Genomic DNA, 14,679 nt, shown 5'->3' with positions numbered 1-14,679 from the left:
GTGTAGCCCTGGCTGTCCTGGAACTCACTCTAGAGATCAGGTTGGCCATCAACTCAGTGATCAGCCTGTCTCTGCTTCCTTGGTGCTGGGATTAAAATGACTTGTTAATGTTTTGCTCACACGTCTATGCATCATACATGTGTCGGGTGCTCACGGAGGTCCAAAAGATGTTTGTTCCCCGGGAACAGGAGTTACAGATGGTTGTGAGCCACCATGTGGGTGCTGGGAAGGAAATCAAAAAAAGCTGGTGGGTGATGGCGAGCTGGAGGCAGGGAAAACAATTAGAGAAGGGGCTGGATAGATGGAGGCTCAGCAGTTAAGAGCACTGGTTGCTCTTCCAGAGGACCCAAGTTTGATTCCCAGCACCCAGCTGGTAACTCACAACTATCTGAAACTCCAGTCACCAGGTGACACACAGACATCCATCCAGGCAAAACACAATAAAAAGACAATACAGGAACAATGAAAACTTACAAAGAAACAGAGAGGCAGCAACAGAGTTGAAAAGAGCTCCATTTTATTACGGAAAGTTACAAAAGGAAACAAGTCAGGCAGTTGACACAGGAGCGATGGGAAAGGCCAGCGCCTCCTCAATTCCACCCGAACCAAGGTGGAGCAACAGAATTAAATAACTTTCATGGGGTTCAAGGTTAGGACCCCCAGCCTTCCCTCCTGGGGGAAACTGAGGCACAGTAATACTGAGCAAAGTTGAAGAAAGCCACACACCTCCCCAGGTCACTGTCAAGGAAACACATGGAAGGCGGAGGACTCAGGGGCTCTGGGAAGACGCCATTGTAAACCTGGGACTTTGGCAGGTGGGACTGGGAACTGGTGGGCATGTAAACCAGGCCGTGAGCGAGAGAGGCAAAGGAAGCTGTAAACCAAGGGGCAGTGACCTAGAAACCAGGGTGCTTGCGGATGGGGTGGGACCCCAGGGGTGGCGGGGAGCCAGGGAAGGCTGTGGGGGCAGTGTGCCCTGCCCCGGCGCTGGAGGTACAGGCGAAGCCTGCATTTCACCCAGGGCTTGATGCTTGCCCCAGGGGGACCTCGGGTTAGGGGTAAATTTAGGCTCCTGGCTCTGCCCACAAACAGGATATGCCCATTGCCCTCCCCTACCAGGCTCACTGCCAGGGTCTGTCGTCTCTGAATCATCCAGAATCTGCAGGGACGGGAAGAGGGAGGTATGTGCCCAGACTGGAAGATGGTCACCGCCGGCAGGACTCATCTGCAGGGGAAGAGGTGATGGAGACAGGGACCTGAGCAAGGCCCCACCCCCCCAGCAGGGGAAGAGGTGATGGAGACAGGGACCTGAGAAAGGCTTCCACCTCCCACGAGTCCCAGGATTGAAGAGGGCTGGTGTAGAGGTCACCGGGAACACCAGCCGCCACAACCAGCTGGGTTCCATGCTAGGCCCCTTGTTAAGCTAAACTAGCTGTGTCCCACCTAGGCGCTTCCCAGGACCTCCTCAGTTCTTCCAACTGCACAAGGTATCACTATGCTCTTTCTGTGGTGCTGGGGTTAAAGCACAACCTTGTCTGTTTACTTCAGGCAGGGCCTCAACCCCAGCCTTCACCTTATCAGTATTTGTTTGTTTGTTTGTTTGCTTTGTAGACCAGGCTGTCCCTGTCCTCCTGACGGGGGAATTACAGGCGCGACCAATCTTATCACTGAGCTACGCACTCCACAGCCCGGGACACAGTTGTTAACTCTATTTTTAAGAACGTTAAAGCCGGGCGGTGGAGGCGCAGGCTAGTGGATCGCTGTGAGTTCGAGCCAGCCTGGTCTACAGAGCGAGTCCAGGACAGCCAGGGCTACAGAGAGAAACTCTGTCCTGTCAAAAACCAAATAAATAAATACTGATATAAAGGAAGACTCAGCGGGTGAGCAAATTGGGCCCTTCAAAGCGCCACCGCGCCATGGGCACCAGGGGGCGCCCTGCACCAGCCGCTTACCCACTATCAGGGCCTTGGTGCGCAGCCCGCTCCGGAGCCCCTGGGGCAGCAGCAGCTCCTCCTCCTCCTCCTCGTCCTCGTCATCGTCAGGCTGGGTCGCAGAGGGGTTGGCAGCGCTGGGGACCTCAGGCTCCAGGCCCAGATCCTCCAGTACCGAGCTCTCGGAAGGGTACTGGTAGGTGGTTTCCAGGGCCGTCTCACTGAAGGTGATCTTCAGCTGTGGGCAAGAGGGCAGATGCAAACGCTGGGCCTGGCCTTGGGCACCCTGAAAAGCCCCCCCACACGTGGGGATTTGGCTTTTTTTTTGCATCCTGATTCTCCCTTCAAATGTCAGCGTTGGAGGCTGGGAAGTGGTTATGAGTAAGGTTATGAGCGGCTCAGTGGTTATGAGTACTCCCTGCTCTCGCAGAGGACCTGGATTCGGTCGGTGTATCTCCCCCCAAATTAATGCAAAAAAACCAAACCAAAAAAACAAAACAAAACAAAAAAAAAAAAACAACCCAACAGTCAAACAAGACTAGAAACAAACGAACAAAAGAACTAGCAAAAAAGCTAAACAGCCAGGAGGGTTACAGCAAGGCCCAGGCCAACCTTCCACGGAAATCAAAAAGTCAGCTGGCGCACACCTGGGAGGCAGAGGCAGGTGAATATGAGTTTCCAGGCCAGCCTGGTCTAGCTGGGGTCTAAGCTGCCCAGGCAGGAAAGCAGGCTGGTTAGAGAGGAGTCCCTGAAGGGCCCTACTTTCCATAGCCTCAGCCTTTCATGTTCCCTGGGGGAACCAGGCTCCAGAGAACCCCCCAACCTCTCCCCTGTCCAATGGGTCCAGGCTGGGGAACGGATAGGACCACACAGAGGTCTAGCTGATGCTCAACATCCAGAAGAGCGCCTGGAACCTGTAACTTGTGAGCTGACAAGGATGGAGAGGGGGCCAGAGGGTACCCACAGAAACAGAGGCCAGAAGGATGCCCAGAACTGGCTGTGGCAGCGTCCCTCTGTCCTTCCCCTTTGCCCTCCTAAGGAGATCTGCGACACACAATGGGATTAACTCCGCCAGCCTGAGGGCTTAGGGAGACAAGCAGGAGGGGTTTCGGGTGACCTGTCCAGGGCATCTGCGGCCCAGGATCCCAGAGCTTCCGCGTGACCTAGAGTGCGGCTGCAGGGGCCGAGAGACATGTGACACCTTGGTCCCCAAGGAAAGCAGGGCACCCAAGACCGTGTCACTCCCTGGGTCCACACCGTGCAAGGGCTTCTTCGGTTTGTTTTCTAGGACAGGGTTTCTTGTGTAGCCCTGGCTTCCTGGACTCAGTAGACCAGGCTAGCTCTGCCTCCTGGGATTAACGACCTGCGCCACCCCCGCCCCGCCCCCTGCAATGGCTTTGTTTTTTAGGATTTATTTTTGAATGTGTATGAGTGCTCTATCTGCATGTATACCTGCCTGCCAGAAGAGGGCATTAGATCCCACTATAGGTGTGATATAGCATAGATCACATATGGTTGCTGGGAATTGAACTCAGGACCCCTGGAAGGTCAGACAGGGCTCTTAACTGCTGAGCCATCTCTCCAGATGGAAACTCTTTTTTTCCTTCATCTGGTGTTTCGCCTGCATTAAGTGCACGGTGTGACGAAGCGTCCCACAAGGCCGGCCAGAAGAGCACGCCAGATCCCCCAGAACTGAGGGGGGGGGGTTACAGGCGAGGTGCTAGGAACTGAGCCCAGACACCCCGGCAGGGCAGCAGGTGCTCTTAACGGCTGCTCTACCTCTCCGTTCCGTTTTTACTTCTGAGACTGGAGCTCACTCAGTAGCCCAGGATGGCCCTTACCAGCCACTAGCCGAAGGGCTGAATTTTCTTTTTTGTCTGTGCTTGGTTGAAATCGTGGGTACATCCCCTGGTGCAGAAGGCTGGGTGTACGGACTACTTTATACACACAGCTGCCATGGAAGGAGTTTGGAAGCTGCCGCGCTTCCTTGGGTGTCTAAGGCATCAGGTAAGGTCCCATCAGAGGACCAAGTCCAGGCGGAAGAGAGGGCCAGCTACCAGGTGATTCTGTTGTGGACAGCGGCACCCAAGTTCCCAGAAGCCCGTCCTCTGCGTCCTCAGTTCCCTCCCTACACTGCATCATCCGTTCTGTAATGGCTTCATTTCATTCACTCCATCTCCTTCAGCGTCCCTCCCTTGCTTCCCTTCCCCACAGCTTCTGACTGGGCTGCTCAGGAATGCACAACCCGAATGGGGGGGCAAGTGACTCACTGAATCCTCTCTCTCATCAGCTATATAAGGTCACAAGGGGGCCGGGGAAGGAGGGGCGGGTCTGCAGCCAGAGATGCTGCACCCGAGCCTCAGAGGGGCAGGCTGCCTCGCAGGGCGTCAGGGAGCAGCTTGACGGAAATAGTTGGAGAAGGAACAGTTTAGAGCCGGTGAGGGATGGTGAGACAGAGACAGGGCAAAAGGGCCGGTAATCCCCGCTGAGGCTGCACAGAGGAGGCGGTGTGTGTGTGTGTGGTGGGGGAGGTAAATGGTCAGGTTGGGGAACAGTGCGGCCTCCTCCCCACCCCCACCCCAGTGTAGCTGCTTCCTGATTCTCTCACCACATCCTGAGCACAGTTCTCTCAGGCCGTGTTCCCACTCAGTGCCACCAGCCTTCCGGGCCCCCACCCCAGGCTTCCTGTTCGGAAGGTCTGCTTCCGCCCCTCCCACTTGATGGCCTAGGTATGGTCACCCTCACAGTCACTGCTCTGCGCTGGGCTCCTTGGCTTCCCCCAGATGGTTCCTAGGCTGGGCCACGAAGCCCCTCCTCTGCTCACTCGCAGGCAGCCTCTGTAGGAAGTGGCTTTTCCGAACACCTCACCCAGGGAGAATTTCCTGTCCTCAGCCCTTTCTATCTAACCCAGGCCTAAGAAGAGAGGATCAACACTAGCTGGGGCAGAGGGGGGAGAACAGAAGTCATGTTCGGACACACTACCATGAAAACGAATGCTTTGTACAGGAGTTAAAAACAGCAAAAACGATGAGTTGGGAGGGCTCCAATGATGCCTAGGCTTAGTCCTAATCTCTGGTCCTGATGGTCTCCTACTGGCACTGGGCGCACACACAAACATATGAGGACCAGGGTGAGCCAGGCTTCCCTGGCCCTGGGAAGACGAGTGTTTCGTGGAGGACCTTCTGCTCTGAGGCACCTGAGTGTGTCTCTCCACACAGATTTCTCAGGAAGACTACTGGGGCCAGCCGGGCCTGGTGGCGCATGACCTTAATGCCAGCACCCGGGAGGCAGAGGCAGGCAGATCTCTGTTGGTCTATGGAATGAGTTCCAGGCCAGCATGGGCTTACACTGAGAAACCCTGTCTATTGGTGCACACAAGGAAGGCCCTGGGCCAGGGCCGGAGGGGACAGTTATCCTGTCCAGTGTTTCCTTGCTTGTCTGCATTCCAGGCTAACCTCTGACCCTCAGCCGGCCCCACCCCTGCCCCAGCTCCCACAAGCGCCTGGGCCAGTCTGCTCAGTTCACTGAAAATGAACTTCTCTCTTTCTCTACCCCAAGGGGAGGGAGAGGCCAGGGTAGCAGGAACAGAGGCTGAGCCAGTTTTGGGGGGTGGGGCCCAGGGAGGAAAGATGGGGGAAGGGACTGGGATATTTTGGAAGAGAGAAGGCTTTTCTTGTCCCCAGAGAGAAGGAAGCACTGTCTAACATTTGCTCAGCCTAGGGGTGAGGGGAGCGAGGCAACCCCGAGGTCACCCACTTCAAATGGCCTCTGTGTGTCTCTCTCCCGGGGGGAGGGGGCGACTTGGGGTCCAAAAGCCTTCTCTGCTTTTCAGCCAGCTCTGTTCCTTCTCACCCAGCCCTCTGTCCTGGCATGTCCTCATTTAGCTCTGTCCCCTCTGTCTCCGGGCTGAGACCTTTATTCCAACTTCCCTGAACTTCTTGCCTCCACATTCTCTGCCCTCCCAGGTGTTTTCATGGCTGCAGGGCGCTTATCTCTTCTCTCCTACCAGAAGGGCTTGGCTGGGTCAAAAACTCAAAGGGAGAAAGAGGAAAAAAAAAAAAAAAAAAAAAAAAAAAGGAGAGGAGAGGGGACTGAGAGCAGGAGGGAAAGAGAAGGAAGGAGGCTGGACACACCCTGAGAACGACACACCCCGACACAGCTGAGCAAAATCCTCAGGGCTCCCAAATGAATGGCAGAGGAAGGCTACCCGAGGGTGTGCGTGCATCGGGAGGAAGGGAGGAGGCAGGGATAAAAGGAGTGGAAGGCATAAAAAAGCCACCAGGCCAAAACCAGAGCAGGACTTCCACCCAGCCGGGCACCGCAGCTCTTACCTGTTTGTGATGTCTCTCGGGGGACCCCTTGACAAGGCAGCTGCGGCTGAGGCGGAGGTAGCCTCCCAGTACCAGGATCTCCTCAGCAGTCGGGTACCGCTTCTTCCCGGCCCCAGGCCCCGCAGCATCGGCCGGGGCAGGGGTGACCGGAGGGGCCGGGCTGGCCGGGGGCGCGCACCTCCGCGGGGTGACAGTGAAGGTGTGTCCGCTGCGGCGGGGCGCCCCCACCCCCGGTCCTGCCTTCACCCCATAGAACAGTCGGCTCATGAGGGGATCCCCAGCGGGCTGGGGGGCGGCTGGGGGTGGGGGAGACAGAGGGGCTGGCGTTGGGGGCCGGGGTTCCGCGCCTTCCTCTTCCTGCTGTCTGGAGCCTTCCGCCCCAGAGTGCTCTGGTGGGAGGAGGGAGGGCCCAGCGCCGAGGTTGTGCTGGGCTCTCAGAGGCCTGCTCTGAGCCCCCGCCTCCTCCTCCTCAGCCTCCCCTCCAGCCTCCGCACCAGAAGGCCCCGGGTGCGTCCCTGAAGACGCCGGAGGCCCTGGCTTCTGAGTTTGCGTCTCTAAGTCCCACGGTATCCGTTCTCGAGCCTTCCCAGAGTTCAGGGTCCATTTCCAGCCTTCAGCGGGCTTCGAGATCCTGTCTCCACCCGCCTCAGGGCTGGGCCTCTGCTCGGCGCTCTCCAAGTCTCCAGCGGTGGTGTCCTGAACCGCCTCTGTCGCCGGAGACTGGTCCCAGACACTCCCCGAAGTCGGGCTCTCTTCCCGCCTCCCGCACTCCTCCGAGACGCAGCTCCGCCCCTCTCCTGAGTTCAGCCTCCACGCTGTGGCCTCCAGCTGTATCTCGCTCTGCTTCCGGGGGTCTCTCGAGTCAAGACTCCATCTGTGGGCCTCTGTCAGGCTGACCTTCAGGTCACCAGCCTCCCCAGGGCTCAGCCTGCTTTCCAGTACCTCTGTCCTCTTGGGACTGTGGTCTCCAGGACCCGCTGATCTGAGGCTCTCCTCTGGAGATTCTCCGGGGCTCAGCCTCCATTTCTGAGCTTCTCCTGGTCTTGAACTCGGGTCTCTGGCCTCTGCTGGGCTCAGCCTCCAGTCTCGAGTCTCCAAAGTCCTAGAACTTGACTCTTGGGCTCCCCCTATCACCAGCCTCCTGTCTCTGGGCTCCCTGGGGCTCAGTCTCTCTTCTCTTGACTCTCTCCCCTTGGGGCTCTGATCTCTTAAATTACCGGGACTGGATCTCCGTTCTAGAGCCTCCAGAGGCCCAGGCTTCCTGTCACCGAGCGCCTCAGTTCGCTGCTGTTGCTGCCGCTGCCGCTCCTGTTGGATGAATCGGTTCTGATGTACGGGTCCTATGGCCTCAAGGAGGACAGCAGATTCATCTGGGTCGGGAGGTCCGGCCTCTGCATTCCCAGGCACAGGGCTCGCCTCTCCAGGAGGAAGGCCCAGCTTGGCTCTGCGGCGCTCCAGGATTCCCCGCTTCCAGGCCGGCATCTGGGACAGGCGGTCGCGCTCTGCCTTCTCCCTGCCGCGAACCACTGCCTCCTCCTGCCGCCGCCGGGCGAGCAACTGTAGCTTCCAGTCCGGGATAGCGGTCATGGTCACTGGAAGCGGAGGGAGAGCGCACTGGGGGGGACAGGAACAGGAAGAGCAGGCTCAGAGGAGCCCGGGGACTGAGAACGGGGGTGGGGGAGAAGGAAAGGGTTCGCGAAGGGACTCAGAAGGGACGGAGGACGGCGGAACTAAGGGCGAAGATGCAAGGAAAACGGGAGAGAAGGGAGGGCGAGAGAGGCAGGAACTGAAGACGTGAAGAGAGAAGCTGGGTGCCAAGTTGGGGGTGGGGATAATGGGAGAGGAAGAGTCGAGATTCCGGGCAGAGGCAGGCTGAGGTTTGTGCGCACCAGATAGTGCCTAAGACACGAGAAGGGCGAGAAGGAAAAGCAGGAGTGAGAGCAGAAGAGACGGAGGCGCTGGGGCCGGGAGGGGAGCGGCTCAGTCGGGGCTGCCTCCGGGGCACCCAGGGGAGAAGAGTGCGAAGGAAGTCCAGGGGGGGCCGGCCGGCGCGGTCGGAGGGGATGGAGAGGGCTGAGGGCCGAGGGCGAAGGGGAGACCGGGGCGCGGGCCCGCCGGTCCGGCCGCCTCCCGCCGCTCGGCCCCGCCCCTCGGCCCGGCCCCTACCCCAGCGCGCGTCCCGCCCCCGGCGCGCAGGGGAAATACCCTCCTCGGGGACTTTCGGTACCCGAGCGGGCGTGCTGGCCGCGCGTCCCGGCAGCCTGGCGTCTGCCCGCGCCCAGGCCCGGCCTCCCCACCAGCGGAGGCCCGGGGCGCGGCGCGGCGAAGAGCCGCATCACGCCCGCGCTGGCGCCCGACCGCGGACCCTGTCCCCGAGGGCCGTGCGCCCAGGGACGCTGCGCGGACGGCCGGTCCCTGCACAAAGGAGAGGCGGTCCAGGGCGACCCGGGGCCAGGAGGCACTTCCCCCAAAGTGGGAGCCCCACAGTCAACTCACACGCCTTGGGGTCCCCGGGAGGCGGAGGTGCGGCGGAGCCGGGCGTCCGGAGAGAGGAAGAGGAGGAGAGAGGCGCAGGGAGATCCGGAGGGCGGGAGGAGGGAGCCGGGAGGAGGGCCGCGGCGCGGCCGGGGGGCCAGGCGGGGGCGGCGGCCGCTTTGTCTGCGGACAATGGGGCGAGGGAAGGGGGCGCGGGGCGGAGCCGGGCGGGGCGGGGCCTCGCGGCCCTCCTTCCCGCGTGGGGCCGTGCGGGGAGCGCTCTCCCGCCGCGGCAGTCCCCGGCCCTGTGTCCCCCGGGGGCCGCGCCCGCTTCCTGCCCGGCCGCTCCAAGAAGCGGGGCGCCCGGACCCACGGTTTCAGCCGGGCGCGCCGGGGCGGCAGCCCGTGACTCAGGCCCCCTGAGGGACACGGGGAGGAAGCGGCAGCTGCTCGGGGTCGGGCCCGCCCTTCCCATCCCCGGCCGCGCCTCCCCACGCCTTTGTTACTGTGGCGGGGAAGCGGCTGCCAGGCCCCGGGGTGCGGGGCAGGTGGCTTGGGAGTTCGCGCCCCTGTCTCCCGCGGGCTCCCAGGTCCGCAGCTGGAGGAACGGCCGTATTTGGAGGGGCAGGACTGGGCGGGCCCGCGGGGTGTGGCCACAGCGATGCTCGGCTGCCGCCCCACCCTTGGTCCCGCCTGCGGCTAGAGAGGCAAGAACGGACAACTGGATACCGTGTGTAGAACATTTTAATTTTTCTGCAGCGCATATCCTCGGGGAGAGCAGCGAGCCCCGAGTCAACCCGAGTTAAAACCGAGAGACGCCGCCGTAGGAGACGCACCTCGGGGCGGTAGGGCGGGACCTGGGGAGGTGGAGAGAGTAAGGCAGGGGTGGGGTGGGGGCACGGATAGCGCCACCTGCAGACAGGCCCTGACACAGCTCCCGGCAGTGTCCCGGGGCCAGGGGAGCGAGCGCCCGAGGCAGGCCCTCAGACAAAAGCAGCTCTGTACCCATCCTTGATGGCTGAGAAGCGGACCCCGGACGTAGGTGGCCGGAACTCTGAATCTAGAGTCTGGACCGAGACCCGAGGTCCCAAGCAGGGGAAGGGGCAGTCGTTCCGCCCTCCCCCAGAGCATTGCTTCCAGCCTGTGTGCAGCGAGCCCGGCCTGGATGCCGAGGGGGTTGGCTTTGAGGTGCAAGTGTAGGGCTGAGGGCCGGAGCTACTCCTCACTCTGCTTCCCCATCCTGGGGTCTGGAGAGAAGCTGCAGCTTTCTTTGGAGTTGGGACCGGAGGTATCGGAGATCCTGCTGGTCAAGCCCGTGCGCCAAGCCGAGGTAGAGGGTGAGGAGAAGCGCCAGGAGGAGGCGATCGGTGCCCAGCGTGGGCACCGCCCACAGCACCGTCAGCAGCTCCACGCACACCGGGTGCCGAAGGTGGGAGAAGAGCCTCAGGGCCCGAGGAGACTTCAGAGCCAGGGGCTCGCCCAGCCCCAGCACGTGGTAATATACCTAGGAGAGGGAGCACAGAAGGGAAGCCGAGGCGAGCCCTGCCTCTCAGCTACCCCTGTGTTCTTCCTGACACCCTTCCGAGAGTCCACCCCCACCCCAGTCTCTGACCCAGGCACCGTCCTCAAGCCCAGGGGACCGTCAGTTAATGTCTGTCCTTTGAAGGCAAGCTGAAAGAAAGCCATCAGGAAAGGAGGCAGGGGTTAGAAAGCCCAGCGAGGCCAGAAGGGCCCAGGAGGGCGAGAAGGGCAGCCGCAGGCCCCTCGAGGGCTGGGGGTGCTCACCTGTTTGAGGCCCATGAGCTCAGCATAGTCAAAGACCAGCAGGATGCTGAAGATGAGCAGCCAGGAGACCACGTGGAGCATGAAGCAGAGGAGGGGCACCCAGGTGGCCCACGGCTCCGCCCGGGCCTCCCACAGCACCGGGCCTCTCGGGACCGCCTCCCAGTACCGAATCACCAGCTGGGGAAAGATGAGGGTCGGGCAGCCCAGTGGCCTCCTTTGCCCCCAGCCCCAGGGGTAAAGAGGAAATAAGTTACCGTGTGGACGGGTCTGGGTACAGAGAACTCGGAGACGACCCATTTCTACACGGGATTTGCGGAGTGGGTGGGGCGGGGCTGGTGGGGACCCACCGAACTGGCCTATGCCACACACCCAGTGAGGACACTGACTTGGAAGGCCCGTCCTCCCTTGAGACCCAGGGAGGTGGCTGGTGAGACAAGAGCCCGGGGGATTAAGGAGAAAGGACAAAGGTAACTAAGATGCTCACGCTGTGCTGGGGAGCTCAGACAGTCATCTCTGCTGATGGAGCAGAGCATTCTCCCGGGGTAACAGGCTGAGATCGGCACCTGGTGCTCACACTCGTTTTGCCCCTCCAGTGGAAGCACACCCATGCACCGTGCCTGCCGTGGCCAAGCTTCATACCTGCAAGGCCAGGGCGGTGCATGCCACATACAGTGACCTCTGAAGGACTCCAAAGTACCGGGATGTCCACGCCTTCACCATCTCGGTGGCCATGAGGCTGTGTTGCACCACAAACAGAAGCAGAAGAGCCAGATCCCAAGCCAGGGGGGCAAGAATGCTTCTGTCCTGCAGGGCAGCCAACCACCCCCGGCGGGCCTCTGAGGGAGCCGGGAAGAAAGGGACAAGAGCTCAGTTAAGGTGGCCAGAACGTTCCCCGCGCATGCCCTCATCTTCTGGGGCTCCATGCCTGTCCCTGACGCTTCTGAGAGCTTGTCAAGACCATACCCAGTTCACTTTCCTGTTCCTTCCGTCTGCCCACGCCTCCTTGTGGGGAAGAAAGGTCTTGGAAGAATGCAGGTAGGGTCAGGGTTAAGACCAGGCTGGAGGGCTGGGGAGATGGCACGGCCCACAAGGGTCTGAATTCCATCCCCAGCACCTCAGCACGGTGGTGTGTGTGCTGTGTGCGTGCAATCTCAGTGCTTGGGAGGCAGAGACAGAGAACCCCCAGAGGGGCTGGTGCCCGGCGCGGCCATTAGGCACACTTGCTGCTCTTCCAGAGGACCCGGCTTGGTTCTGTGTCCACATGGCAGCTCACGCCCATCTATGACCCCGTCCCGGGGGTCCGTCTAACCCAGCTGGTAGGCCCCAGATCGCAGTGAGAAGCTTTGTTCCCAGAATTCGGCAGAGGCAGAGGCAGGTGGCCCTCTGAGTTTCAAGCCATCTGGGAATACATAATAAGACCCTGCCCCAAACAGGTGGCTAGCGCCGGGGCCTCGTAGCAAATGGCTTTAATCCCAGCATTCAGGGAGACAGGCAGGTGGATCTTTGTGAGTTCGAGGCCAGCCTGGTCTACAAAGTGAGTTTACGACAGCCAGGGCTACATAGAGAAACCCTGACGGGGGAATGGGGTGGGAGGGGGGGAGTGGCTCCTGAGAAGAAGACTGTCGTGGTGGTTGTCAGCTGCACCTGGCCACACAGAAGCACAAGCATACATCCCACATATATTCACACATACACGGCCCTCACGCAGTGGACCAGGCCTCGCAATCAGTGCTAGTCCAGCAAGAGACCCTGAACTCAAAGATGCACTTGCCTCTGCCTCTCGAATAAAGGATGCAAAGTTTGGGCTAGCTCGGCTCACGCAGGGGTTCTCCAGTGCTGCCCCTTTAGTTCTCCCCACAAAGCCCGGCCCCGCCCGCACTCTTCTCACTCCCCAGCCTCCCGCCCAGGCTGACCGCGGAGTTCCCGGCGGAGCCTCGGGCTCCCCGCCCAGCGGCGCCCCGCCCTCCACACGCCGGCCGGCTGCTCCCCTCGGCTTCTGCCCTGGATCCCCGCGGCTCACCGGGACCGCCGGGCTCGGGGACCCCTCCGAGCAGCGGCCGCAGGGAGGTGAAGCGCACGAACTCCACTCCGGTGCCGAAGGCCAGGACGAAGGAGGCGAGGGCCGCGGGGACCAGCAGCAGCGCGGGGGCCATGGCGAGCGGCGGCGCTGGCCGGGGAGGCGGGCTCGGGCTTCCCGCGGCCGCCGGCCCCGCCCAGGCCCCGCCCCCGGGGCGGGGCGAGCGCGTCACAGGGCCGAGCCTGGAACCCCGGGCGTCGTCAGGGCGGCGGCGCCCGGCGGGAGCCTGCGAGGCCGGGCAGAACCGCCGGAGGGGACGCTCTTGAGGACAGCCATCCCCGCTGTCCAGCCTGCGTCCCTGGCGTGCTGCGTTACTTGTGGTGCCGCCACGCCCAGCGTGGACTTTTATTTAGTGGTCATTAAGAGCTGGGCGTGGTGGCTCATGCCTGTAGTTCCAGTGCTCGCTCTGGAGGCAGGAGGCAGGAGGCAGGATCTGAAGTTACCTTGGGCTGCATACGGAGACCAGGTCTGAAAGAGCCATCAAAAATGGGAGGAAAAAAAAAGGCCAGGTAGTCCTGGCACCTGCGAGGCGGAGGCAGTGGATCTCTTGAGTTCAAGGCCAGCGTGGTCTACAGAGTGAGTTGTAGCACAGCCAGGGCTACAAGAGAAATACTGTTTCTCAAAACAAGAAAAGATTTCGGAGGCAAAAGGCTAAGTCAGCACCGTAGCTATCCCATGCAGGGTCCTCAGAAGACATAAACTCCCTCGGTCTATGAGCAAGGTCAGGGAGATAAAAATGTCCAAGACTAAGTCCTGCATGCTGAAGCGTCCGGCAGAACCCTGGCTGGCTGCTCCCACCTCTGGACCAAGCTGTCACGTGCTGTACAGCGCCTTTCCTCCCCAGGCTTCTTTGCTTGGGGAATTTGTACCGAGTGGGCCGTGGTGGTGAAGACCTGTTTCTCATGAAGCTCTCTCTACACTGTGCTCTCCACTTTTCAGTGTAGAATCTCCATGTAGCCCAAGCTGGCTTTGAATTTGCTATTATGTAGCTGAGAACAGTCTTGAAGTGTGATTCTAAGCCTCCAAGTGCTGGGATTGCAGCCTAGCAGGCAGCCTGGCCCCCCCCCCCCCCCCCATCTGTTAGGAGGTAGAGGCTGTGGTGGGAAACAAGGACCTGCACTGAACTTGGTGGCCTCTCTAACCTGCTTCATCCTCAGGCACAGCCATAATCCAAGTCCTAGGGAGGCAGATGCCTAGGGCTCACTGGCCATCCAGCCTAGGCTAATCAGGGAGCAGCTTGTCTCAAAGAAAAACAAAGCGGCCCGAGGAATGACAGACACCCAAGGCTCACCTCCGGCCTCCACAGGCCCCAGACTATCGAAGGGCTGGGCCCTGTTTAGCGGTGAAGCACTTGGGTAGCATTCAGGAGGCGTCAGATTCAGGCCCCAGCACCTCCACACCAACCATGAAGATCAAGCATATAGCCGGTACCTGCACTGACACAGTCGCCCGCTGTGAGCAGGGCCTAGTTTGACGCCCACAGCCTAGACAGGAAGCAGGCTCCACATACACGGAAGCAGTTTTCTAAGCTCACAGCACACCACAGGAAAGCATACAAAGTAAGCAACGAGCTTTTATTGATGTGAAATTCACATTGCAAAAAAACCCTTCAATATAGTACTTAATATTCCGCATCGTGTACAATCATCTCTTTCTGGCTCCAAGACACTCAATTCCGCACAGCTCCCTGTACTCAGAGTCTGGCAAGCATCAATCTGCTCTTTTTTTGTGAATTCACCCATCCTGGGTGTGTTACAAGGTGGGATCAAATGTGTCCTTTGCGTCTGGCTCATGACAAAACTCATCAATTAGTTTTGAACATTCCTTTGTGTGCACGGCGTATTTACACACTCACTCTTGAACCTCTAGTGTCTTTCTATTTGGCTCTTCTGAAGTGCTGAGGTCAGGCTTAGTGGCAGAGTGCTTGCCTAGACTGCATAAGGCGATCCTCAGCTCTCAAAAGACATGGACACTGACCAAGTGCTTGCTTCTCATTTTTGAGTCTCTTATAGTTTGGACTGGCCTCCAGTTTGCTATGTAGCCAAAACTAACCTTGAACTTCTGATCCCAAGTGCCCCCC

General features: G+C 60.1%; 2 protein-coding genes across 2 annotated transcripts; both read right to left on the bottom strand.

Annotated features, from left to right (window-relative positions):
- Positions 1 to 495: 495 nt before the first annotated feature.
- On the bottom strand, positions 496 to 9,091 carry Ppp1r18 (protein phosphatase 1 regulatory subunit 18). The gene is made up of 4 exons (XM_055597086.1): positions 8,759 to 9,091; positions 6,263 to 7,876; positions 1,953 to 2,169; positions 496 to 1,225 (listed from the first exon to the last, which is right to left on the bottom strand). The coding sequence occupies exons 2-4, from the start codon at positions 7,847 to 7,849 to the stop codon at positions 1,206 to 1,208; spliced, it is 1,824 nt and encodes a 607-aa protein (XP_055453061.1). The 5' UTR covers positions 7,850 to 7,876; positions 8,759 to 9,091; the 3' UTR covers positions 496 to 1,205.
- Positions 9,092 to 9,474: 383 nt separating this feature from the next.
- On the bottom strand, positions 9,475 to 12,715 carry Nrm (nurim). The gene is made up of 4 exons (XM_055597066.1): positions 12,543 to 12,715; positions 11,162 to 11,358; positions 10,523 to 10,699; positions 9,475 to 10,241 (listed from the first exon to the last, which is right to left on the bottom strand). Exons 1-4 carry the CDS (start codon positions 12,673 to 12,675, stop codon positions 9,960 to 9,962), a joined length of 789 nt encoding a protein of 262 aa, XP_055453041.1. The 5' UTR covers positions 12,676 to 12,715; the 3' UTR covers positions 9,475 to 9,959.
- Between the last annotated feature and the right edge of the window lie 1,964 nt (positions 12,716 to 14,679).

The sequence above is a fragment of the Psammomys obesus genome, unplaced genomic scaffold (genome assembly GCF_907164565.1).
Source record: "Psammomys obesus unplaced genomic scaffold, mPsaObe1.curated_primary_1811, whole genome shotgun sequence".
NCBI lineage: Eukaryota > Metazoa > Chordata > Mammalia > Rodentia > Muridae > Psammomys > Psammomys obesus.
This window is presented reverse-complemented; position numbering and strand designations above follow the sequence as displayed.